Source organism: Alligator mississippiensis, chromosome 2 (genome assembly GCF_030867095.1).
Source record: "Alligator mississippiensis isolate rAllMis1 chromosome 2, rAllMis1, whole genome shotgun sequence".
Lineage (NCBI taxonomy): Eukaryota > Metazoa > Chordata > Crocodylia > Alligatoridae > Alligator > Alligator mississippiensis.
This window is the reverse complement of record NC_081825.1, coordinates 31,339,785-31,366,437: the sequence shown is the minus strand read 5'-3', so window position 1 is coordinate 31,366,437 and position 26,653 is coordinate 31,339,785. Positions and strand designations below refer to the sequence as shown.

The 26,653-nt window shown below is 39.5% G+C and overlaps 1 protein-coding gene across 5 annotated transcripts in view; it reads left to right on the top strand.

The window, feature by feature from the left end:
* The window catches only part of BOD1L1 (biorientation of chromosomes in cell division 1 like 1), a 59,518-nt gene that overhangs the window by 21,137 nt on the left and 11,728 nt on the right, over positions 1 to 26,653 (top strand). For 2 of the 5 annotated variants that reach the window (XR_009459714.1, XM_019477684.2), the window contains exons 11-19: positions 3,638 to 3,714; positions 4,605 to 4,674; positions 9,185 to 9,228; positions 12,669 to 12,753; positions 16,456 to 16,526; positions 17,047 to 17,116; positions 19,211 to 19,287; positions 19,785 to 19,869; positions 22,541 to 22,614. Coding sequence is in view for 3 of the 5 variants with exons in the window: in XM_019477684.2 (XP_019333229.2) it covers positions 3,638 to 3,714; positions 4,605 to 4,674; positions 9,185 to 9,228; positions 12,669 to 12,753; positions 16,456 to 16,526; positions 17,047 to 17,116; positions 19,211 to 19,287; positions 19,785 to 19,869; positions 22,541 to 22,614 (653 nt within the window). In the remaining 2 variants the exon portion in view is untranslated. The remainder of the gene's footprint in view (positions 1 to 3,637; positions 3,715 to 4,604; positions 4,675 to 9,184; positions 9,229 to 12,668; positions 12,754 to 16,455; positions 16,527 to 17,046; positions 17,117 to 19,210; positions 19,288 to 19,784; positions 19,870 to 22,540; positions 22,615 to 26,653) is intronic. The other 3 variants (XM_059721584.1, XM_059721583.1, XR_009459715.1) reach the window with 3 other exon arrangements.

Sequence of the window (26,653 nt, the reverse complement as noted above, 5' to 3'; positions counted from 1 at the left end):
AAGGCTGAGACCCCAGCAAGAGTGAAGGCCCGAGGTGGCCTGGTGGCTTTGAGGAACAAGGGTCCCAACCGAGTGATGCTACACAGCATCTGTGAGGCATGGGTGTGACTACGGGGGTGGCTGGAGATCATGACTTAAGCCTATAAGGCCAGCAAGATCAGGAGAGTCAACCATTGAGGAAGAGGGAGCACATTAGGCTCATCAGTCTCTGAGGGCAGCCTCCTATTCATGAAGCTTCCATCAAGACATGGCAGGTGAGACCTTGCAAGACAGGACAGAGAGAGCCTGGCAGGGATGAAGTAGCCTATAGGGGGCATCACAGCAGTCCTTAGTAGCTTAACCTGTTACAGGCAGACTCAGGCTCTCCCTACCTACTTGCTCCTCGATTTCACCCCCCCACCACCACCTGCCCCCTCTGCAAGGAGGGTTAACCCCTGTAATAAATAAATTAGTTCTTAAAATGGAGTGCTCCTCAATTCACAAATATATGGAGGGTGTCTTGAGTCTGACACAAGGTGCTTTGAATCTTGGAAAAAAAAATAGTTGAGAACCACTACTTTAGGAGTACTGTGAATAGGGTGGTGCCTGTTGTCAATAACAGTATTGGACCGTGACCCAAATACATTTAATATTTGAGGTAAAAAACAAATTGATTGTTTGTTTGTTTGTTTTAAGATAGAGCCTAAATTATTATAATGTATGCAATATTTAGTATACAGTATCTTCTAGAGCTGTGTTTTACAAAATAAAATGTAAAAAGCTCTTGCAAATTTGTCCCTAAAAATCTGGTAACAAACATATATCTCCATCAAGGTTTCTCCACTTTGCTTTTCCTAAGTTGGTGGTTTTCAGACTTTTATTCATCAGAACCCTGGGATTCCACAGTAGGTCAGCAGGGGCCCTGCAGAGAGATTGGAGGTAATGGCAGGGCGGGCAGGAGGCAGTGCATCGCTGTTGCCTAGCTGGGTTGCCTGGCCACATCGCTCACACAGTGGCAAAAGAAGTGCTATGAAAGGGTTCAGTGACTTGTAAGTAATTAAAAACACCAAGTTTGTAAAATGATTTCCATAAAGATCATCGTGAACACACTGTAGATTAAATCTTATTTCCCTTTATAGGCTTACATAGCACATACTGCAGCCACATAACTGCAGTTTTTTTAGTATTCACGCACAGTTTGCAGTTCATCTCTGGGTCATGAGCCTGTATGTTCAGTAGGGCCATGCTCTGTCCAGACAGCTACTCCAGTGAAATAGGATCACCCAGTATGCACTTAAAACTGGGTACATTCAGATATTTTTAGTAGCCAAAAAACTCCACATCTAGTGAGGGATTGTGGGGGGAATGAGGAAGAGGTCTTTTGCATTGGAGCCTAATGGTATAATGGTTAAGATCCTTGTCCAGGGAAAAGGAGACCTGTGTTTTAGGTTCCCTTGCCCACAGGGGGTTATAATCTGTATCTCCTGCTTCTCAATAAATGCCATAACCACCAGCCCACAGGGGGAGGTATTGCCCAAACCCTTCTGCCCTCTTCTTGAAGCTGGCTCATTGGGAAATAAATAGAGAAAGATGTATATGGAGACAGGAGGAAGAGACCAAACTAAAGCATGGGTGGCTCAATCCAGTGCTGCTGCTGTGGATGGGGGAGAGTTTTGTGTTCCTAATGGGATAGAAACTTCCCCACTGTATTTACTTTATCCAGTGAATATCAAATACCAAGCATCAGTAGGCCAGACCAAAGAGGAGGGCTAGAGAAGGGCATGGGCAGTATCTGGTTTCTGATCTGGTGATTAGGATACTGGGAAGCAGGAGATGTGGGTTTTAACCCCCTCTGGGTGAAGGGGATTTAGGACTTTGGTTTCCTGCCTGGGCAAGTGCCCTAACTAATAAGCTATGGGGCTAAAATGTGGCGGCATTCAGCACCACCACTTCTGATACATACACAGGTGGGGCATTTCTGTTGCCCCAGAGCACAAATAGAATCCCAAGCTCTATCTAGTGTGAAAAAACTGTAGCTCTCCAGTTGTCTACTTGCCATTTAGATGCATAGGCTGCTTACAGACATTCAAAAAAAAATACGGTGCTTTAAACACTGTGCACCCCTGTGCATGCCCAGAAGAGGCAGTGTGTTAGTTGGACCTCCCACTGTCTGTAGATCAGGCACTTGAGCAGGACTTTTCTGGCATTTTGATCTAAAGTCTGTTTGGAACTAACACACTGCTTCTGCTGGTAAAGCTTTTTTTTTTTTTTTGCTGTTGGTTTTGGGGGGTTGGGGTTTTGTTGTTTGTTTGTTTTTAAATGTCTGTAAGCAGTCAATCAAATGGAATTCAGCTCTGTCTTCCTTAATGGCAAAGAGAACAGAACTGGTCAGGTACCCTTTTAAGAAGTTTTCTTGTTTTCTCAGTAGTGTTAATAAATAGAAGAAATGGACTAAAAGAAGAACTGAGGTCAAATCCATGCAAGTAATTGAATGCTTAAACACCCCTGGTTTCAGTAGAAATATAGTACCTAAAATAGGGTTGGGTCCCTTTAATATTTTGTGATTGTAGGTTTTGATCACCAGGAAAAATGCTAAATTGATAATCCAGGATTTAAAAAAAAAAAAAAAAAAAGGATTAGGAAAAAAAAAAATATATCCTCTAAATTCCCCCTGCCCCACCCTGCCCTGACCCCAATGGACTGTGACAGCACACATTTCTAATACTGGTTGCAAATCTTTCCTTCCCTAATTTACAGGAGGACACTGGATAGTTCAGTTTCATACTTTATTTGGTCCCTTGCCCCCATTGTTCCAGGTGACACCAGTACTGCTTGAGGTGGGGAGGGAAGGCAGTTTCCTAAAGATATTATAAAAAATCTATATATAGATTTCCAGATGTTCTGAGTAACCAGCAAATCATATTTGAAGATATAAAGATAGATGTTAAAAGATTTCAAGATCTTGTGAAATAATCATTTGACCTTGGTGGTAGTTATTTGAGTGCTCAGCCTCTGAAAATCAGATAATTCATTTGGGGGACCAAGTTTTGGACTTTGACTCCCAATTTTATGCTTCCATTTTTTGCATTCCTTAATATGACTTGTACAATTTTAATAACCTATTTGGAGCTGTCCTTAATGAAGCCTATTAAAAATAGTTTGCAGTAGTTGTATCAACATTTAAATATTGCCTATAAGTTTCAAAATCAAAAGACCTAACTTAACTGTTAATAACTCAAAACTCAGTGCGGTCCACATTCCAAATACTTCATCAAAATATAAGAGTGGGTTGAGGGCAGAACCATATTTCAGAGGAAAGCTTATTTTCATTTCATTTATATTAATTATATTGAAATAATAGATACCTGCAATTGATTCTCATTTTTCCTGCAACACATTGTTATGCTGATTTGCAAAATTATGTGTTGTAAAAGAAGAGGATTAAGGAAAAGCTGAGTAAATTAACTTTAATCTAAAGGATTTACTGCAATGGATTTTAAAATGAATCCATTTACTAAATGTATCATTCACTGGAATAGCTTACTCAGATGCATAACATTTCTGTAATGTACTTAAGGGAATAGTAGTTGTACGGTAAGACTAGATTAATGTAATGTAACAGTAACTTAAAATGTATTTGTTTCATGTGTTTCATTAGGCAATAAAACACCTGTATCAAATTCGTCTGAAGAACTGAAATTCAAAACTGAGGTGAAAACTGAAGAGGTATTTCTGGTACTTTGAAAAATTGAGAATATTATTTTTATGGAGTTGGGCATGATTGGGGGGGGGGGTTCTTATGACCTATTTTCACAAAATAGCATTTGAATCTTCCCAATTTTTTGAGGGACACTACAAAAGTATTTAATTGCAGCTTTTTCCATGACTGAACTCTTGTGCTTTCCATGTTGCAGCTGCAAAACCTATCACCTGTTTCAATAATGTAACTCCCTCACAACTGGTTATGGTTCAAGTTTATCTTTCTTTTTCCTAATTTTGGAGTTATATTATAAATATGCTGATTTGGTAAATAGTTTTGTGAAAATATTTTTGCATATATAAAATGTACAGTCCCTAACATTCATTCATTATTTTGATATATTAGCCACAGGCAGTTGATGCTTATTTTCTCTGCAACACCACCTTTTTATTCTGATCTGCAAAATCACCTGTTGTAGGAGAAGATTAAGGGAAAATTGAATGAATCCACTTTAGCTTTAAAGGCAGAGAAAAGGACTCTATATGCTGCAGCAAGTCACATTCTGATAACTACTTTAGAAATCTTATTATAGATTAAAGAGAAAGAGTTGAGGTGTATGATACAATCCCTTCAGATACCTTTACTTAGAATAAGCCTTAGAAGCTGCATTGGGCTTTGGAATTTCTTTTGGGATCTTCATGATGCATTAATCTATTTTGATTTAACAATGAAGTCTTGACTATGGTATTAAGAGCTAATACTGCACATATGCTATATCAGTATTTGATTGGGCTGCTGATTGAATTGGAAGCTTTAAAATCTTACATGAAAGTTTTGCTGAGGATGAGGCAAAGCTTGTTACTTTGTATGTAAAGTGTTCTTTTATGTTAGCTTGAAGTATTTTTGTTTCTTCTGACTGTTTTAGGCAAAGGAGTTTAAAGGTCCAACAAGAGAAGACCCATATGAGGAGCCACTTGCTAAAGGGTGTCAAAAAGGTTATTTTTATAATGACAGCATTTTTTTTATTTTATTTTGTAAAATTTGACTACTATCCCTCAGTTTCTTCACACATCCAGTGCTTAGGGATCTCTGTAAATTGCTTTGGAAGTGCCCCCCTCCTCCCCACCTCAGCAGGTTCTTTTATGTTTTTCATTTTGCTGCTTGTTCCACCCTCCCCTCTCCCCACCTTGATTGGTGGAGCGGCCCACCATTTACTGCTGATCACCAGGGAAGTGAAAATTCCCACAATTTTATGCCTCTGTTTTCGCTTCCCTGGCTATCAGCAGCAAACAACCCAGGCAGTGTGTCCCCTTCTTCATTCAGGGACAGGGGGCACAAGTGGTGAAATGAAAAACATTAAAGGAGCCCCTGTGGGGGGGCACTTCTAGCATGATTTACAGAAATCCCCACCAATGCTTTAATGTAGATTATGCATAAGGTGCAAAGAGTAAAGCCCAAGTAACAGCATTTCCCCCTGAAGAAATAGCATAATTCAGTGAACAGAGCTTGTAAATAATTAAGGCCCTGCCCTCTGCAGAAAGCAGGTGATCAATGTCTGTAGGACACTACAGAGCCTGCTATAAAGATGGGACATGTTGACTGCTTTTCCCTTTATATAATCTTTTCTTTTTTTGTCAGTTCCATTATAGTGTCTAATAAAATAGATTGTTGCCTGTGAAAGCTCATGCGTCTCTGAACTGTTTAGTGTCTGTGAACTACCACCCTGCCCTAATTTCTGCCTTGACTGTCTGCTGCTATAGAACAAAACTTTTAAGGGTGTTTAGGTGCCTAACTCCCATTTGTGTCTGTGCAAGTTGGGTGCAGAATCTGTGCTGTAGTGAACAGGAACCAGAATACTGGGGGTAGAGTCAGGATACTAGCAAGCCAGCGAAGGTAGTCGGGATTAAGGTTCAAATCCTAGAAGGAAGGCTACCTGAGGGCACAGGGTTTCCACCCGGATGCGGGGTAGAGGGGTGATGGTGGCTGCCCACAGAGCAGGGGTCAGGTGGGTGGCAGCACAGCATGGTGGGTGGTGGCAGCTGTATGCGAGCTTCCCCAAGTCCAGCCGGCTGGAAATTCTGGTTACTAGAAATGCAGTTAGTAAAATCCCAGATAACAGGGATTTTACTGCATCACAAAAATGCAGATAGTTGTACACTTGAAATTTGTTTCAGAGTTGGCACAGATGCCTCTGAAATAGCTTGAGGCAGCTATCCCTTGTCTCCATTCCCTTTTCTAATTTTTGTCTCATGAAAAAAGATTGCAATCCGCTTGCAATTTAAAAAACTGTTTTAAGTTCTCATTAAAGTCAACAAAGGATTATTATAATATTTAATGGCAATTGCATAAAAAACAGAAACTTTCTGATAGATTGGTACTTACATCCTTAAACTTAATTTTTTTCCTAGTGTTGTAGCAGGTCCTTTCCAGGGATGTCATAAATAGCTATATTTCTAACTTGGCTGAATTACAGGGCCTTGCTAATACTGGCTTCACAGGAAGATTTCATTTATCTTTTCTGCTAGTCAGAGGATGATGAAATTTACCTTTCCATCATAGCTTGAAGAACATTTCTAAGTTAAATTACCATCCCTGGCACTAAAGGTTGAGTTATTTTTAGGACTCCCTAACCCACTGGAAATCTCTCTTAATCAAAATGTTTCTCTGCTTAATTAATTCCTTCCTTTAAAAGCTCAGTAATACTAAACTTCAAAAAATTGGGTAAGTCAGTTGTAAAGAAACTTAGTTAGATTTTTCAGAGAAGGGGATGAAGGTCATTGTTAAAGACCTAGTAAAAGGAAGTGAGTATCTAGAAGGAAATGAAAGCATAAGGCATATGATAGGAGACAGTCCATGTTAAAGGCAGCTGTTCTTGCAAGGCAATTTTGCAATATTTAGAAATACAGAATGAGGGTTTGAATTGTCTTTATTGTGGCAGGAAAAACTTGTATACTGAGCAAAATACATATGCTTCCATTGAACTTAGGAAAAAAAGCTCTTGGCAGAAGATCTGATTAATTTTTATTTTTTTCATATTATTGTGAAATTTTAACTAGAATTGGGGAATCTTTTTCTGGATGGTAACTAATAATAACTAATCTCTGCTTTCAATATGTTAAGTAATGTGACAGTCTTTGCTAAACCCTTAAAAGAATGGTTTGATTACTTTGACTTTTTTTCTGCTTTTCTTTTTTTGTTTGTTTTTTGCAAAATGTTTAAAAAAAAAAAAATGAAATTGTTGATATGGAGTGGGACTATCGTTCCCAATTCCTATAAGGGCTATATCATTGTCATTGCAGACCTGCTACTCTTTGGAGACGCTTCCAAAGGTCTAACTGCGTGGTATTGGTTAATATTGACGTATAATTTTCATAGCGATACAGAGTAGTGTTGACCAAAAGTTATGCTTTTTCCTCAAGTGAGATGGGAGAGTCACTGCTATTCTAATGGATGATTACATTTTATGAAACACTTAAAGGTTAGGTGTACTTCTAAAGTTCTAGATTATGGGATCTGTAGATTGTGCCCCTCATGCATAATATAGGGATATAATTTTAGATTTATTTCTAAGAGCATCAAATCCAATAGTCACTCTTAAAGATGTAAAATTTCTAACTAACTTGATGATGGCAAATAAGGAAATAAATAAGCAATGCATAAATACATATTTACCAAAAAAGTTTGTAAACCTTGATCATGCCCTGCAAGCCTGTTTTCTTCAGCACAGTGAGTCCAAAACTGCAATCAGGCCAGACCCCAGCCATCCAGATATAATACTTAAAGATTAAAACTAGTGGATTTAATTGCCAAAGAAATCTTTTATAAAATGTTTAACAAAAGAATCCTTTTGTCCTGTAAATCATGTTAGATTTGACATGCATTCAAAAATCTAATTCTGTGTTGCTCTGAATAGAAGTTTTTTCCCTACCCCCAAATCCCTTTACAGTGTTTAGTCTCATAAACATGCATAAAAGGCAGCTGTTTAAAAGACAAATTGGTGTTCTGTCACAAAGTATGAACAGCAGATGCAATAATTTAGTAGTACAAAAGTCAAGAGAATGTAAACACATTGTTTCAGTGGCCAGGATCTAACTGTTCAGTTGACAGTCTTTTAACAATTGAAAGACACTGTTTTGCAGCATAGTGCTGCCACATTGAAAGAGTTTACATAGGTTTCAGAATCTGTAATTTTTTAAAAACAGAATAACCATGCTGCCACAGATAATTAATTGAAACTGAACTCTAGCTTTATTTAATTATAAATGCAGAGTAGGAAACTTTAATTACTGGGAGTGATTTTAGTTGAAAACTTTTAATGTGAAAGTAAAAAATTGCAGCTTTGTGGACCAGATTTTCAAAAGGGCGCAGCAGCCACAGGTTGGAACAACTTATTCTTTTAGATACCTATATTGGATAATGGAACAATCAAAGGTGTTGAAGACCCAGCAGTATATGTTTTTTGTTTTTTTTTTTTCCCCTTTTATACGTTTTGGAGGGGGAACGAAAGCACAAAATTAACTTTGAGCCATTGTGTAACTTGGGTATTCACTTCTAGGCCATATCTTAAGCATTACATTCATAGTATTGCATGTGTCCTTGTAGTGCCGGAACAAGCGAGTATAGAGCCATTCAAAATAGTACCTCTTTTATAAAGGAATTTCTCAGTTTTGTAGCACTATGTGTAGCTATGCTGATTGAGGGAGAGCGGCTGACTTCTTGGTAGCAGCAAGCTGTCAGGGAGCCCTACTGAGACCCTGATGCTACTCCTGCCACCACTTCAAGAACCCTGGCTCTTTCCAGGGCTCTTAAATCAGCAGCAGCTATTTCCACAGGGGCAGCCTGTCACAGTATTGCTTTGGCTCTGGCCACAGTGGCTGCATGCCTGCCCAGCTCCTTCTTCAATCAGTTGATCAGTGGAGCCAGGCAAGCACAACTGTGTCACTGCTACTGTGGCCAGCAAAGCCCTGCCACATCCCTAGTGGTGGTGCTGAGGTACAAACCCCTAGTCATGTGCTCCAAGTGCTAGGCTGTTTTTCTATCCTTAGTACATAATGTGAATAATGTATTTGAAATATGTTCTGGGATCATATGAGCTGAAGTCTTACTGAACCTAATGGTGGACTCTTATCCCATGATCAGGCTTTTTGATTTTAAACAAATTGGCTAAAAACCTGACCACTGTGCTCACAGCCCTCAGCCACCCCTCCTCCCCCTGATTCGATTCCCATTCAAGTAAACTGCAAGGGGACTTCAAGGGGCCTCAATTGTACCTATGAATATCTAACTTATCTGTAACCATAAAATGATTCTAAACTACCCTACCTCTTTAGAAGCACAAATCATGTTTTGTTTAATATCTTAAGAGTAAATTGTTCAGCTACTTCTAATGCACAAAGTTGCACATAGATGATAAAGTAACTTCAGGTCCTCTTGGGGAGATGGCACTAAACTCCCATTGAGCTTTTTGATTTGCATTTGATGGGTTCATTTCTCTGTTTTTAACAGATCTGCTACAAGATAATGCTGCTTTGGAGAAAGATTCTAAAGATGTAAGATTTTACTTATTTTCTCTGTTTTCTTGTTCTTAATTTTATATTAAGCACTTGGTTGAAGGGAAATTTTATTTTTACTGCATGTAGAACATCTGTATAAGGAGATATAATACACCGTGCAAGTTCATGCAAAATCTTCTTCAACTTTACAGACTAACTGTCCTTCACAGTAACTTGGCTTTTATGTCTTCATTGACCTAGAGTTTTGCTTTTGTCTTCTGAGTCTTTCTCCTCAATCCAGTGGGTATTGAGCACTAGATGCAAGCACACTCTACCTTCCGTAAGAGTACACTGCTCTCTAACTTGAATTTTTCTAGTCTGTTTTTGAATCTGGCTGTCCCATCTGCCTTTACCACTTCCCATGGCAAGGAATTCCATGAGTTAACGATACACTGCATAAAAAAGGACTTTTTCTTGTTAGTTTTAAATCTGTATTTGTATTAATTTCATAGTTTTAGTATTCTGGGACTTGGTGAGTAACGGTTCCCTGTTCACTCTGTCTATACTCTTGATGATTTTATAGACTTCTATTATACCCTGCTCAACCCTTTCCTTTCCAAACTAAAACGTTCTAGGCTTTCTAGTTGTCCTGATATGGCAACTGCTCCATATCCCTGATCATTTTGGTTGCCTTTCTCTGTACCTTTTCCAATTCTGCTGCATCCTTTTTGAGTTTGAAGATGAGAACTGCACACAATATGCGAGTGCATCCTAGATTTTGTATAACAGCATGATGATGTTCTGTGTTTTATTTTCAATTTCCCTTCTTAATGATGCCCAACATTTTGTTGGCTTTTTTTAGTTGCCACTGCAAACAGAGCTGATGTTTTTAGAAAGCTATCTAAAATGACTCCAAAGTCTCTTTCCTAAGTCATAATAGCTAGTTCAGAACCCAGCACTGAGTACCTATATTTGAGGTTATCTTTCCCCGGGTGCATTACCTTGTACTTGTTGATGCTGAAGTTGACATCCTTCCATTTTTTGCTTACCTGACTTAGTTTGGTGAGATCTTTCTGCAGTTTCTGTCAGTCAGCTTGGGATTTGACTACCTGGAATAATTTGCTATCATTTGCAAACTTGAGAAATTTCACTGTGCACCCCCATTTTCAGATCATTGATGAAAATGTTGAATAAAACTAGGCCCAGCACAGATCCCTGTGGGACCCCACTTTTGACTTCTGGCCATCCTGAAAAGTGACCATTTACTCCTACCCTTTCCTTCCTATCTTTTTAATCAGCTCTCAATCCATGAAAGAAATTTCCCTCCAGTCCCATAGCCATACAGTTTGTTTTGGTTTTATTTTTGTTTTTTTAAGCCTTTGGTAAGAGACCTTGTCAAAACCTTTTGGAAAGTCCAAATATGATATATTATATGTCAACTAGACATATTAACTTTGTCCACATGCTTGTTAACACCCTCAGAGAACTCCAGCAGACTGGCAGGACTTCATTTTAAAAGACCTGTGCTAATTCTTCCCCCAATCAATCATATTTGTACATGTGACTGATTTTATTCTCTATTATAGATTCTACCAACTTGCCAGGGATGGAAGTGAGATTCACTGGTCTAGTTCCCAGGATCACCTTTTAGAGCCCTTTTAGAAGATGGGTGTTATGTTGACAACCTGCCATTCCTCTGGCACAGAGGCCATGTATAGCAGTAGGTTACACACTATTGCCTGCAGTTCTGTAATTTCACCTTAGAGTTCCTTCAGAACTCTTAGTTGAATGCCATCTGGTTTTGGTGACTTAGTAGTATTTAATTTATCAATTTGTTCTAAAACTTCTTCTGTTGCCACTTCAATGTGGTCCAGCTCCTCAGACCTATCTGCTAGGAAGGATTGATCTGTCATGGAAATTTCTCCAGTGTCTTTCATGGGGAAAACCAACACAAATAATTAATTTAGCTTCTCTGCTATGTCCTTATGTCTGCGTGCATTTTTTAACACCTTGGTCATCTGGTAGTTCCACTGATTCTCGCACAGGCTTCCTGCTTCTAATGCATTTAAAAAAAATGTTACTGACTTTAGGATCTTTTGCTAGATGCCCCTCAGTCTTTTTTGGCTTGCCTTAATTTGATTTTACTCTTGACCTGCCAGAATTTGTGAGCTCTTTCATGTTTTCCTTATTTAGGTATACCTTCCATTATTTTTGAAGGATGCCTTTTTTGCCTTGAATGGCCTTCCTAACTCTGCTATTAAACCTTGTAGGGATTTTATTGGATCACTTGGTACCCTTTTTGATTTGTTGTATACACTTTTTCTGGGTCTCTTAATATGTTATTTTTAAACAGATTCTAAGATGCCTACAAGCCATTAATGTTTTTGACTGCTCCTTTTAATTTTTTTTTCTTACCAACTTTGGCACTTTTGTGTACTTTTCCTTCCTAAAGTTGCATATTGGTGTGATGGATTTTTTTGGCTTATTCCCTCTCACTAGGATGTTGAATGTGATTTGATTATGGTTGCTATTGCAGAGTGGCTCACCAACAGACACCTCTTGAGCTAGGTCCTGTGTGTTGCATGGGATTAGGTCTACAATTGCTTCTTCTCTTGTGAGTTCCAAGCTGAGTTGTTCTAGGAAGCAGTCAATATCACATCCAGAAATTTTATCTCCGCATCTTGCCCTGATGAGTTGTTTACCCAGTCTCTGTGAGGATAGTTGAAGTCCCATGGCTTTTGTCCCATTTTAGCGGCTTCTCTAATCTCCTTCAGCATTTCATAATTGCCTTCACTTCCTTATCAGGTGGTCAGTAGTACAATCATAATATTATATTCTTTTTATTCAAATACAGAATTTCTGTGTGCAGGGACTATATGGTAGTTTTCCTTTCAGATATGATTTTTATGCTGTTACTGTCTACACTCTCTGTAATAGCCAATGCTTGTTATATAACAAAGTAACAAACCCAGATAATGTAAATTAAAGGAAGAAGATTAACATCTATACATTTACCTAGTTTCAACTTTTGGAGTCATTTGACATTTTGTTTATCAGTTTACCACTTTGACTTTTTTGCAAGAATTCTCTATTATATAACATGATTATTTACTACATTTCTGGTTCTACTAGAATGGAAACTTTTAATTTTTACCCATGCACATTTGTCCCTTTCATACAAAGTAGTTAATATAAGTTATTGCTATGGGCTTTGAAAAGGCTGTATATTAACTGTTCCTTTATTACCTTAAAGATAATATGCTCAGTGGACATCCTGAAAATACTAATAGTTAAACTGTAGACCTAAAGTGGTTTTTCATCATGATGCTTTAGGTAGTATTGTTATTAGAGGTTTAGAAACGCGTGAATTTGTGGGTTGATTTTATTTATTCTTTCTATTGCTTATTGTATTATGTGACTAGCCATTAACAATTCTTTTTTACTTTCATAAATAAAAATAAATACAAAACTTATTTTGCATTTTATTTCAAAATTAGGTGGAAAACTCTGGTATGCAAACAGCTGAATACAGCTACAAAGAAAAAATATCTAAGCTTTTGGAAACCACTGATAAAGAAAGTGGTAGGTACAAATACTGTAAGAAAGCAGTTCTAGCAACATTTATGTCAATTTTCCTTTAGAGAAAAAATGATATAGAATTTCTAACAGTGTCAAAATGTCATTTTTTAAAACCAGCAGAAAGAATTACTTAAATATTTTTTCTTTTTTTAAGTCGCTTCTTATTTTGAATTTTATATTTACATATACAATAAAAATATCTAATTTGAAATTAAATATTTTGATCAGCCTAAAACCTGTTACTTTTTCAGAATTTTGTTTTTAGGGAGATTTTCTCAATTTTCAGATTTAATTTTTAGAAGAAAATCAAAAGTCAGAATCCTTCATAAAACTGAATTTATTCTTTCTGCACCAATCTGCTGTTCGCACACCTAGCTAAATCTTAAAATGAAGTTCTTTGGTAGATGAAATAACTTTTCTCACAGGTAACTGCATTACTAAGCCTAATGTGCTGTCTAAAACTCCCTTTTCATAAAAGAATATCTCTTATGTTTGGATTGTCTTGGATAGTAGAACTTTGTTTTGATTCTTAATATTAAAGTTTTGGTTTATCTACTTTCCCAAATAGTTCAAAATCAAACTCTTATCTACAAAGAGTAATGTACATAATAAAGAGAGTAGGTTCTTGTATGTTTTCATGCCCAAGTGATGCATTGAAACTTGTTCATTACAGTGAACATTCATAAGATTATAGGAAAGTAGGGCTGGAGGAGACCTCACAAGGTTATCTAGTCCATCGTCTGCTCAAGACTGGATTGTCCCTGACAGAACCATCCCAGCTAGGTGTCTGTCTAGCCTGCTCTTAAATATTTTCCAGGGATGGAGATACCAAAACTTCTCTAAGTAACCTGTTCCAGTGCTTGACCACCCTCATAGAAGATTCCTCCTAATCTCCAACTTAAACTTCCTTTGTTGCAGCTTGAAACCATTGCTTCTAGTTCTGTCTCTCTGTAGTCACAGAGAGAAGCCTATCTCCTTCTCCTTTATAATTGCCCTTCAAGATGCTTGAAAAACTGTTACAAAATTCCCCCTCAGTCTTCTCTTCTCCAAGCTAAATAACTCTAGGCCCCTGTTCTAACTCATGTGGGAGGTGGAGAAAACAGCTTCACTTCAGAACTGATCAAGCAGAGGAGTCTGCCTGCAGCCTGTCTCTTCTAAACTAGTTTTCCCCTTTCCCCCCAGCTCTGGAGCTGTCTGCAGGACGGGAGGGGGAGCGAGCTTCGGGCTGGGGTTTGCCTGGCCTGAGCTGAAGGGGAGGAGGGAGGGGCCTGGGGGGCTCCAATCCAATCCACTTGCCCCTCCCTCTAGCTCAGGCCAGGCAAATCCTAGCCCACAGGTTGCTCCCCCTGCCTTCTCCCTCTTCTCTTCCTGCAGACAGCTTGAGGAGGAGGGTGGGGTGGAGACTGGGCTGATGCAATTGTGTGAAGGATTGACCCTAGGGAACAGAAGTTCCCTAAAGCACTCCACTTTTGAGCACCTTCATCTTATCCCTCATTAGATGAAGGTTAATTTGTTGTGCTTTTGACCACTTTTAAAGCACCCTGCAGCCATGCATGTATGTCACGGCATGGCAGTAGAGCATTTCCACAAGCCCAATTGCACAACAAATTTAACTTTTGCATGCGCCCTAGTTTCTTCAGCCTTTCCTCATAAATCTTGTCTGATCATTTTTGTTGCCCTGCACTGAACTCTTTCCAGTCTGTCTGTGACCTTTGTGAAAGTGTAGGGCTCAAAACAGGATGCAGTACTCCAGGTGAGACGGTACTCACCAGTGCTGATTTTGAGCAGAGGAATCACTTCTCTTGATTTGTAAGTGACACTCCTGTTAATATAGCCCAGGATGATGTTGGCTCTATTGCAGCTAGAGAACACTGTTGGCTTCTATTCAGCTTATGATGTAGTGCAGTGGTTTTCAACCTGTGGTCCATGGACTCTTGAGGGTTTACAGACTGTCTAAGGGGTCTGTTAAAGATGACTGTGATCAATCAAAAGTATGTGAATACCCACCCACACTTACCATTCAAAGAAGTCCAGACCTTTTGAAATGTTTTAGGCGCCTGCAAATGAAAAACGGTTGAAAACCACTAGTCTCATGGGAATCCCATCCAGAGCCTTCTCTGCCATACTGCGTCTTACCCACTCATTCCTCAGTCTGTATTTCTGCATGCAATTTATTCTGTCCCAAGTGCAAGACTTTAGACTTTCCTTATTGTATCTCATCTGATTGATTGCAGGCCATTTCTCCAGTTTATCTAGATTATGGATCTTAGCCCTGCCCTGCAGTGGGTCTGAAACTCCACCAAACTTGGTGTCATCAACAAATTTGCTATGAATGTACTCAATCCCATCATTTTGATTAATAATGAAAATCTTGAATAACACTAAATCCAAAACAGAACCTAGCAAACCCCACTTGGTACTTTCTCCCAATTAGACATTGAGCCATTGATGAGCCAGGCACTTATATTATAGTATTTCCATTTAGTCTATATTTTCTTAGCTTGTTAATGAGACTGTTATGGAAGATGGTGTCAGAAACCTTGCTACAGTCAAGGTATATCGCATCCACAGAGCCTGTCACCTCATCATGGAAGGAAATCAGATTGGTTAAGCATGATTTGCTCTTGATGAATCCATGCTAGCTATTCCTGGTCACATTGTTCTCCTTTAGATGCTTCACAGTAGATTCCTTGTGTGTCTGCTCCATGATCTTTTCAGGTATTGAGGTCAGGCTGGCTGATTTGTAATTCCCCAGGTCCTCCTCATTCCTTTCTTAGGGATGGGTACTTATTTGCCCTCTTCCAATTAGGATCTCACCTAACCTCCACGAGTTCTCAAAGACTATAGCCAGTGGCTCTGAAATTACATCAACCAATTCCTTCAGTACCCTTGGGTTTATCCCTTCTGGTGCTGCTGGCTGAATAAGCAATTAGGATTCCATACACGACAAATATGCCAGTGCTAACCCTCTTCCTCCATCTTTTTAGTTCTCTTCCATGAAGAATTTAGTGGTACTAGTGACTACTAACCTTTGGTCCTGGGAACAAAATGATTTCAGGTCCATGCAGCTATTCCTGCAGGTAGAATTTCCTGGAATTTGCTACACTGCAATAAAGACCAGTAAGGAGTATCACATGCAACACTAGTGTACAGTTGACACTAGAGTGATCATAATTGAATAAGCACATTTTTGTCTTAAAATAAGGTTTGCATCCTTTTGCCTTTTTTACAAAATCCAGAAAAAGTATATACACAGAAAGCTTTCTCATGCTCAGACTTCAATCTTAGCCTTCTTCCAGACTTGCTGTTAGACAAAGGTATTTCCTGCTCTTAGAATAAAAGAACAAAAATCAGTTGTCATGTAACCTTTTATTTTTATTCCTGTATGCAGATATCTGTGATCACAAATTGTACTCTGTTGATATCCTCAAAGTCTTTTTGTAGTTGCAAAACAAGCACGTTACATGTAACTGCAGTGTCAGGCTTCTCCAGAATTGCAGAACTTAGAGGAACAACTTCTAGAATTTTCATTAGAATCAAGTTTTAAATGTTGAATCCACTTCTGTAACTCTGTCCAGTTGCAGGCAAGATACAGTAGCCTTTCCAGGACTGTAATGATTATAACTTTGAGCAGTTTGCGTTGAAAGTATTTAGAATATCCTAGTGACTGGGTAACTTTTATACATTTGTTCTTTTATATTTCAGTACAGGAATCTTCAAATTCTATGGTCATGATGGAAATGATAAAAATCCAGACTAAAAAAAAATCACAAGTGGTAAGCATGCTTGTTATATTCACTCCTTACAAACATAACCAGAAAATAGATAACCATTTACTTCAATATCCTAAGTTTCTTGATCCAGCTTTCTAAATGCAACATCGGTTACTACAAACATAGGTACTCATGAAGAGCCAATATAGTAGAACCCAGATCATTTGTATCCGGGTGTTTTAACAGCTGGGTTAGTTTGCAGTTGTTTGCTGAATTAAGAATAAATCTCTCAGCTGTTTTCTGAGCTCTTACTTCAGAAGGCACTGTTTTTCCACCCAGGTGGAGTAAAGCCACATAGCTGTTCAGAGAAGTGGCACCCTTTGCAGTAAAAGCTGAAGCAAACAGATGGAGCACCTCAATAGTCCTGTGTAGCTTTATTTATATACCCATCTAATTTGCAAACCCTCATCTTCCTCAGGGTATAAGAAACCTAACCCTGCAAAGTATCTAGGTTCTACTGTATCTTTGATTAAGATTGCCTCTTCTGTGGTAAGTCTGACATAGTTTCTATTTTTAATTACAGGTAGAAATGCCTGATCAGGAAAAAGGAATCAGAATGTCAGCAATGAGAAAAAAACAAGAGGGTGAAACAGGTAGTTGGCATAATTGAAAACACATCTATTTTAATAAACTTTGAGGTCTGACTATTGTTTTATGAAAAATTGTTTGTAATACTGTGGCCCATGGGCCAATGAGATAATTTAATGGTATTGCTTGGCAAAGCTATATATTATACTTGGGTTTACTGTCCATCCTTGTCATTAGCCTTGAAGATTGCAGATGCTATCACGATTTAGTTCTCAAAAATTTGTAGGAGTATCTGTTTCATCAGTCAATGCTGTCTTATGGAATAATGCTATCAAGTTAGAGACCCTTATTCTATTCTCAGGGTAGGAATCCATCCACTGTTTTTCCTCTTTTTTTTTTTTTTTTATTCATCTATAAAGTGCCATGTGCATATCTAACCATGTAGAAATGTTATGGGGAGGAACATAACATTAAATGTTATATACAACCTAAAGTCAGAGATGGTAAAAACTTTGGACATCCAATATTTTTTCAGATCCTTGTTTGTAGCTCTCATATAGCTGAAGAAAACTATAGAAGGATATAGGTATGTGAACGGGAATGGAAGGAAAAGCCCAATTTAGGCCATGCTGGACTAGACTAACATTTATTTTTCTTTATTTTATTTATTTGTTTATTATTGGATGCCATCTTTTTCTCCAATAGCTCAGTTTTCATTTAAACAGTCACTATTCCGGATGACTTTGAAAAATAACCGTGAAAATAATGTGATCAGTGCAGTAATATTTTGTTTGAGTGTACATAAAGTCAAAAACAGTAGCTCCGAGTGATGTATATGCCTCCCGTTCATCTTCATGGCCTGCTAACTCAGATGCCCAGTCATGGGAAGTGTTAATGCCAACATTATTCCACCACTAAGAAAAGCATATAAGAAAGCAGAGTGTGCAAGGCGATCTGCACAGTCCATTGTGATTGGTATTTCTTTTTGGTGTTTGAGTGAATGAAAGGAGTGGTATGCTCATATCTTTTTTCCCCCGCTTAATCTGACCAGTTGAACCAGAGTGGAGAGGTAGGAATATTGCCCAGGAGGGTATGTAGTTCTCATCTACAATGAGCCCCTTTTACAAAGTCTGGCATAGAATATAAGTACCAGTAGGTGGGGTATTAAAGAGTCAGCCTGAAGGCCAGCTTCTTGCAGGCTAAGTGACCCACCTGCATGTGTGGGATGTGGCCTGCAGGACTTTTTGCCACAGCTGTCAAAGCTGCTGCACCAGCTTGCTTGTGGAGCCCAAGGGATGCCACCACTTGCCTTCCCCACTTACCTACTGCTGAAAGTGGGGCTTTCCATTGGTGACTAAAATTGACAGCATCTGAATTGGGAAGAGCTGGGGCGAATAATAGAATATTGGGTTTTGTTTCAGTTTGAGCTCTAGCAGGGGAAGGAGTCGGCCTTGATTTGACTTAGTCATGAGAGAGGAAATGAACTGCACTCTAGCACCTCCCCATCCCCAACTGTTTCTGGGCATACCTATGCAATAAGAGTGCTTGTTTTCAGTGTCTTCATGGAACTATCCATCCAAGAATGGTCATCTTCCTTGGTCAGATTAATCAACCTTCCTCACTGTATCATTTGGCACTGAGGATATTCTAATAAGAAATTAATATATGACTAGTTGTGAGAGGGACTGTGTTCCATGAAGATTACATTAGAAGAATAAAGAGATGAGAATGATTTTGGATTAATGATGACTGCTTTTCTTCAGAGAATATTGAATTTGTCAAATTGATTAATTATAAATATAAATAATATAGTGTAAATAAATAGCAAAATAGTAAAATAAAATAGTATTATAGCATCATCTGGCTGCAGTGCAGTTGTAATCCATAGTTTGTTTATGTTACAAGTGTCAAATTTTGATTGTTTGCACTTTTCAAACCTGGAAAAAGAAAATTTGAAGACCTCTTCTATGCTTTCTTGTATTTGATCTTTCCAAGACAAGAAGTGCCATGGTTTTCCTCTCGCATTTTTGTAAATCAAGTGCAGCTGCACTGATAACAAGTCAATTACACTGATGCAGCATTGGTGAGAGAAGAAGACCAGGCCCTGAGAAATAACTGAAAAGAGCATTTTAGTTAAACATTTCAACTGTCTTTTGCAGATGACTGTTCAGTTACTCAGGATTGGGAAAAAGATGAACAGAGTCAGTGCTCCAAAACCAAATCGAAGTCTGTTGAGGTATTTTTATCCATTTTTATTGGCAAGACGTAAACACTACATGAGGGAATATTGTTGCTTAATTTTAATTTTGATATTTGTGGTGACAGTTTTGGGGAGGGAAGTAACTCTCTCAACTAAATTTATTACAAAAATCTTTAAAGGCTTAAAAGATTTGGTCAAACAGTTCAAGCCTCAGTTTTCATCACCTCCAAAATTACAAGGCTGCTAAATATCATACGTCTGTGTGATGTTTACACACTTGGCTACTGTTCTTATTTATACAAAATAGCAAAATTGCAGCTTAAAGTTTTGATTGTAACATCATAAAAAATAGGGCTGAAAGGGACCCAGAGTTTATCTTGTCCACCCCCCATTTCTAAGACAGAATCATCTGCACCTAAAGTTGGAGATTATGGACCAATAAGAATGAAAATTACATTTAAAAAAAAGCGAATAGCTGACAGCAGCCTCTAATTTGTACTGTTTTTTTGTGGGTTTTTTTTTAAATGATTTAGGAAACTAATTCTGGAGATACAGCAGAAGTATCCAAAGTAATCAGCAAGAAACGCTCATCTCTTTCAAGCAGTGGGGAAGAAATAGGTAATGAAAATATATGTTAATGTAATCTGAATATATGTGAGAATCTTGCTGTGTTTATCTGAATCCAAGATTACTTTGAAATAAAGACAGCCCTCCCAGTAGTTAGATTCAAGACATGGAAATTTTTTTTAAATATTGTAATTTTCTGTATATTGCATCTAATTACTGGAGAGTTGTGAGTTTCTCCAACCACAGTGAAGAAAGCAGCAGGAGGGGTAGGGTGGAGGGAGCCCTCAAGCAGCGGGGGAGTTAAGCAGCTTGAGCCCCACCACTTACTGCCCCACCTCTTTCTCCACTCCCCACCCCCTAGCTCTGCCTGCACCCTCTGGCTACTGCCTTTTCATGGTGTCTGCCCCCTCTCCTTTCTTCTTACCCTTAGTCCAAGCTTTGGCTCAAGCTCCAATCCCCTCTGGCCTGGGCCATGGAGCACATGGTGCCTCCAGTCCCTGCTCAATGTTTTAGCAGCTCTAGAGCCAAGGCTGGAACCAGAGTCATTGCCCACTCTTTGACAGGGGCAAAGAGTGGGCAATGACTGAGGTTCTGTCTAGGTCAGGACTGGAGCCAGACCTGAAGCAGCTACCTTACCCTGCCACCTCCTTCCCTTCCCCAGCCTTGTACTCCAGTGAAAGTTCAGAGACTTTTTTCCCCCATGCTGAATAAGGAAAAAAAATCATCTTGGAATCAAGTAAATATAGTAATTTCATCATTAAGTATTTGCTTGTGTTCTACAGTAACAGCATTCTGGCTGCACATAACTACTGAATGATGCATTGTGATTAATTTCTTAAACTCTCAGTGAGTGAATCTGGCATCCCTGCTAGTAGAAGGCATGCCAAATTGATATTGACATTAACCAGTTTCCTTCATTGGGCATCCTGAAGTCAAAAATTGGACAGTTGGCTGGGGATGTGGCCAGATCCATACACCTTGCTAGTAGGGTCTTAGCAATTAGATGCACCTATATATGAGCGTGGAGGCTGCTCCAACACACTGGAATTCCAATTGAGTTTGGAGTATGGCAATTACTGTGCTCTAGCAACCTCCTGCATCTCGTGTATCAGTGTCCCTATGCTTAAAAATAGCGGCAGGGGCGCTTGAAATAAAGCTAGTCGAATGAGCTGCTCTAATTAAAATGCTTCCCACATAATGAGCCACTCTGAGTTGCTCTAATGTAAAGCTTCACCCTGGCCCCCCCAACTCTCAGAGCACGTGTAAAAGTGCCCTAGGGTTGTAAATTTAAAGGCACCCTTCATAGAAGCACAACATGCTGTCCCTGAGAGGACTCTGTGTCCATCTCCTTCCCCCCTCTCCCCCCTCCCCCACACACACTTTCCAACATGCCTGTGCTGCAGAAGAAAGGGAAATTATGTTGCCCTAACATGGATGGTTCAATGTTGTTAATTTAACCATGGCATTAAAAGGAAAAACTGAAGTAAAATGCCTTTGAATCTCTAGTAGTATTAGAGTGATATTGTAGCCATGATGGTCCAGAAATTGAAAGGCAGGGTTTTCTTAGGGTGATATTTTTATTGGACCAACTGCATAGTTGAGAGAGAGCTATACAGGCTTTTGAATGCAAGGTATTTGGTGTATTGGATGCCCTCATGGCAACTATATGGGTAAAAATAAACAGATTCACCAGAATGAACTCCTGCAGAAAAAATATATAAAGAGCAAACACACACACATCATTAGGAGCACATTGCTCACAGAGTAACAACTCCCTCTGATCTTACCATCCTTGTACTGACAGAAAATCTACCCAATGCCTTTTAAAAGGTGAACTTGGGAACAAAAATTCATACTCAGGCCAGACAATAAGAAGTAAGGACTTAACACTGATATTGTTTTATGGCACATTATCGCTTCTCAGCCTCCTGTGGGCTCAGGTCAAGTGTAGTGTAGTACCTACCTCTTGAATTCTTTTCATACATGAAAGGTGAGAATGACCCTCTTTTGAGAGCCCAGTAATCTCCCAGTAATCAGCTAATTGTTTGTGTGCTATCCCTGACAGTTGCTTTGTTCTCCTTCCTATACATATATTTTTTTTATTTTGCTGTGACTGGTTTGTAGTAGTCAGACTTGATGAAGAATGTCTTGCATTTGAAAGCTTGTTTAACTTTATCCCAATTATGCAGTTGATCCACTAAAAAATACCTCCCTAAGAAATCCTTGCCTCTGTGAATCAATGTAGATGTCTAGCTTCCTTTGGATAGGTGGGTTCTATATGCTACTGTGCATTTGATCTGTTTAATGGCTCTGTATCTTAGCTTCAACAAGCTTGCTTCCATATCTTGGTTTGTCTTGCAGCTAACCACCTGATCTGCTCATCTTCCCAGCTTTCTGATTTGTGGATGTGGGAAAATTGTAATAGTAACAAATGACTGTGTTTATAGTATGAGCCATCTCAGGTTTTTGCAATTATATTACCTTTATTATGAAATCTAATACAGTAATTTTTTCTTGTCTAAGGAAGTGTAACCTAGGCAACATAATACAGCAAAAAATAGGACATACCCAATCTTGAGTTATTTTTACTAAAGTTGAATTTATAAGCCCCCGTTGTATTTAAAAGTGCTTTTGAAAAGTGCGGAGATAGCAGCCAATATATTTTGCCAATTTTCTGAAGAAGAGATAGTGAAATTTTCTTTTAAATTTTGTTTTTGTGCAGATGAATTTACCAGCAAACAAGAGATTTATGAAAAGGCAGACCAGATTTCGGAATCTAATATAAATTCAGTAGAGGCAAGTAGTCTTATCCATTTAAATTCATTGCCATGTGAAAGATTTTTAGTTTTGAGAGAGAAGTTTGTCTTTTATTTAGCATCAATAAAAATAGTGATTTCACTAGCTGTGGGAACAGTCATAAAAGAAAACAATGACTTGTTCAGGAAGGAGCATTGTATTCCAACTAACAACCCTGGCAGACATTGCAATTCAGATGCAATTTAATGGTTTATTAATGCCATAAATAGTAACCCTGCCACACATTCAAGGAATTAATAGCACAATAAAACAAGAAATCAGTCACAAAAATATTTCATAAGATGCGTAACATTTTTGAGGCTGGTTTCTATCACACCTTTAAATTTGAACATGTGGCAGGGTAACCAAAGCTGCCTCAAGACTCTGGTGTAGTCCTGGGGCTGGAACTGAAAATCATCTGGAACTGCCTGGGTTCCCCTTGTACCACAAGTAGTAATGGTACTTTTGGGACCCGATTCCTGAACCCCAAATTGTTCAGTTGCTGGGATCAGCTCCCATTGTTCCATTAAATGAATGTGCGCCAGGAGCCTAAATGTACAACATTGTTAATTATCCATTTCAGGCTACAGAAAATGAATGGCGAGTCATCAGTCAAGTATTTCCTGTGCACTTTTTCTTCTTTTTTTAAGATTAAAATTAACAGAAGATGCAAACACACATTGCATCTTCTGATCATGAGCAGTCCTTCAATGAGGACGACAGTATTTTAGTGGATAGGGATATCCTTGGTGCATCTGTAGTTGACTGAGAAGGCTGATCCAAAATCCTCATGTTCAACTGCAGATGTGGCAAATAGTGCAAGGAGGAAGGAGTAGATCCTGGTGATTCCCTTTGTTTTAGTTTATCTACCTCCGTAATGAGGCGAGTTTACTCAAAATGTTCAAAGCCTTGCATCTCACAGTGCCCCTGGGGATGATGTAGTGATTGAATCTCCTAGATATTGATGTTCATGTTACATTTCTTCAGACAGGCCTTCAGGTTATTTTTGAAGTCTTCTTTTGCCCACCTTGAAAAGTGATAACCATCAGTAAATTGGGTATATAGGACCTGTTTTAGCAGCCAGTTGTCAGGCATCCTTATGAGGTGTCCTGTCCAGTGGAGCTGGTGCCACAACCATGTCTTCAATAGCAGTAGTATTTGCTTGAACCACTTGCACTTATTCTTCTGTCCTTCCAATTACATGGAGGATTTTCTGAAGACATCGTTAATTATAAGGTTCCAAAAATTTCAGTTGTTTCCTATATGTTGTCCAAATTTCACATCTATACAATAGGGTAGGGATAACAGTAGCCTGGTAGATGAGAGTTTTTTGGTTTGAGTCCTGATGTCATGATCATCAAAGACACAATTTTGGAAATGCCCAAAGGCAGCGCTGGCAGATTGTCTGGTGTTGAATATCATTGTATATGTTTGCCTTTTGTTAAAGGTAGCTACCCAGGTAAGGAAAATGTTCAACATTCTCCAAAGATTGCCCTGTAATTAGGGGTACACTGATTAAAGACTTTTGGGGCCAATAACAATCCAGTTGCTGATATGCAGCCCAGCAGCTTGGAAATCAGCATCCAGCTGGTAAGTCTGTTGTGGGAGGGAGGGGAAGAAGAAGGTTGGGGTGTAGATCAAGGCCCCTGCGGTGAGGGAAGGAGTGGGGCTGGGCACGGGATGGAGCCACGAGCAGCTCATCCCAGGGGAGCGTGGCTCCTGCCACTGCACACATCTCCAGGGCAGCCATGGACGGCCACCACTGCCACCCACCCAGAGCAGAGCCCTGGCCAAGCCCTGTTGCCAGGAAGAGCCCCCCCTGGTCCCAGCTCACAGTGGCAGCCTGCCCTTGCACTGTTCAGATTCAGGGGTTACATGCCCTCCATAGCTCCCCCAGGGGTGCGTGCAGCAATGGGAGCTGCCTCTTCTTCCCCCCTCCCCCCCCATGCCCCCAGATGAGCTGGTCATGACTCCGTCCCAGCCCCCCACTTCCCTCACCACAGGGGCCTCGATCACCTCCCCACCCTTGCCTCCCCCTTCCCCACCCTAACAGACTTACCAGCTGAACGCTGCTCTTCAAGCTGCTGGGCTGGCCACATGCATACTGCAGATGTGCATGCACGTGGCATTTATCGGTGACATTTTTCAGCCACATCAGCTGAAAAAGCCAATTGCTGATCTTAATATCAGTTTGTCTTGTGTCAGCGCTGATTCGATATGAACCGATGTATTGGTGTACCTCCACTTGTAATTGTAATGTATGGAGGAGCAGCTGGTTGTTTTGGGTGGATTGGTAAAGTATTTTAGTTTTCATGAAGTTGATGGTGAGTTCAAGCATTCCATGTGCTTCACAGAAGCAGTCAAGAGTGATCTGGAGCTCTTTAGATGAGTGGGCACACGTGACGCATGATATATTGAAAACCAGTAATGGAGGTGTTGGTTAACTTGGATTTGGAATGTAAATGGTTGATGTTAAAAGTTTGGCAGGATTTGATTTTTATCGATAGACATCGATTTCACCTGACTCACAAACCAACAGAAAAATATTTCTGCTAGTAATCATTGAAATTTACATAAAAGAGACATAAACAAGAAAAAAAATCTGTAGGGAACACTATATGCACATATACACACCACTGCAGGAGCTTGGGGCCATGTCAGTAAGGCTGTTGAGGTGTGAGGGTTAGTAGCAGGGAGCTTGGTGCTGCCAGCCATTCACTCTGCCCAGGTCCCAGCTGGGGCAGGGGCCAAATTTCTGTGGAGCCTGACCCGACACCTGCATGATCAGGGCAGGAGCCCAACTCCCATAGTGGCCTGGCTGGGCTGGGCTGTGTAGGAGTTTGGCCCTTGCTCCATCTGGGATTTAGGAAGAGCGTGTGGCCAGTGGCACCAAGCTCCTGGACACTACCATCCAACATCCCCCACTCCTGGCACAGCCCCCAACTCCTGCAGCGGCTGCTATGCATGCACATGTGTGTGTGTGTACATGCGATAAATCAGTAAAAAAAATCAAAAATCACCTATAATGTACAGTCCTAAAGATGTCAATTGATAAAAATCAAACTAATTGCTTAAAAGTAAACATTGATTTTTACCTGTTGGAATTTAAAATAAAAATTGAATTCTGCCAAGTCTAGTCATACTGGAAGCTGACTCCAGATGGAAGTCTGTCAGTAATGAGATGTGAAGTAGCTTTGATATAAATGGAAATGGGTGTTGGTGCAATCCATGCAACCTTGGTTGACTCCAGTGAAGGGGTCCATTTCCAAGCCATTACTTAAGATAGTTACTGTCTTATCATCATGGCAAAGTCTAATAGTAGTAACAAATTTTGTCAGTCATCCAGATCTCTTCAGGGTGTTCCACAAGGTCTCTTTGTTGACTTAATCAGAGACTTTAGTCAGGTCAGTGAAGGCCATGTGAAGATCTTGGTGTAGCTCAGGGCACTTTCCCAGCAGCCGTCTAGCACTAAAGATCGTATCTATTTTACCTAAGTAGTCTGAAAAGACATTGGGACTCAGGTGAAGCTTCTCAGTGAGGAAAATGAAGGCAAAAATCTTCCCAGCTATGGACAAGGAGTACAATACTGCAATAATTGCTGCCATCTGATGTCTCCTTTCTTGAGTATGCTAATAATTCTGGCATCCCTCAAGTTGCTGCAAATCTGTTCATGTTTCCAGATTTTCATAATAATCAGGTGCAGTTGGTGAGAGAGGTTTTTTTTCCACCTTTATAACTTTTACCTGGTATTCCATAAGAACCACATGCTTTGTTGTTCTTCATCTGCTTAATGGCTTTCAAAGCTTCTTGATAAATTAGGAAGGCTTAATGGGGTGTGTTGTGGAATGGCTTTAGTGGTTTCATTTTCAACACTAGAATCCTGGGTCAGGAGCTCTTCAGTGTGTTCCTTCCACTGTGTTGATGGCAGAGCTGTCTTATAAGAGTGTTGTTCCAACTTTGGACCTCAGAAGGGATGGCTTCTTGTGTGCCAAGAATCATCTTATCTTTGGGAGCAGATAAGGGGACTTAAAAGAATTCT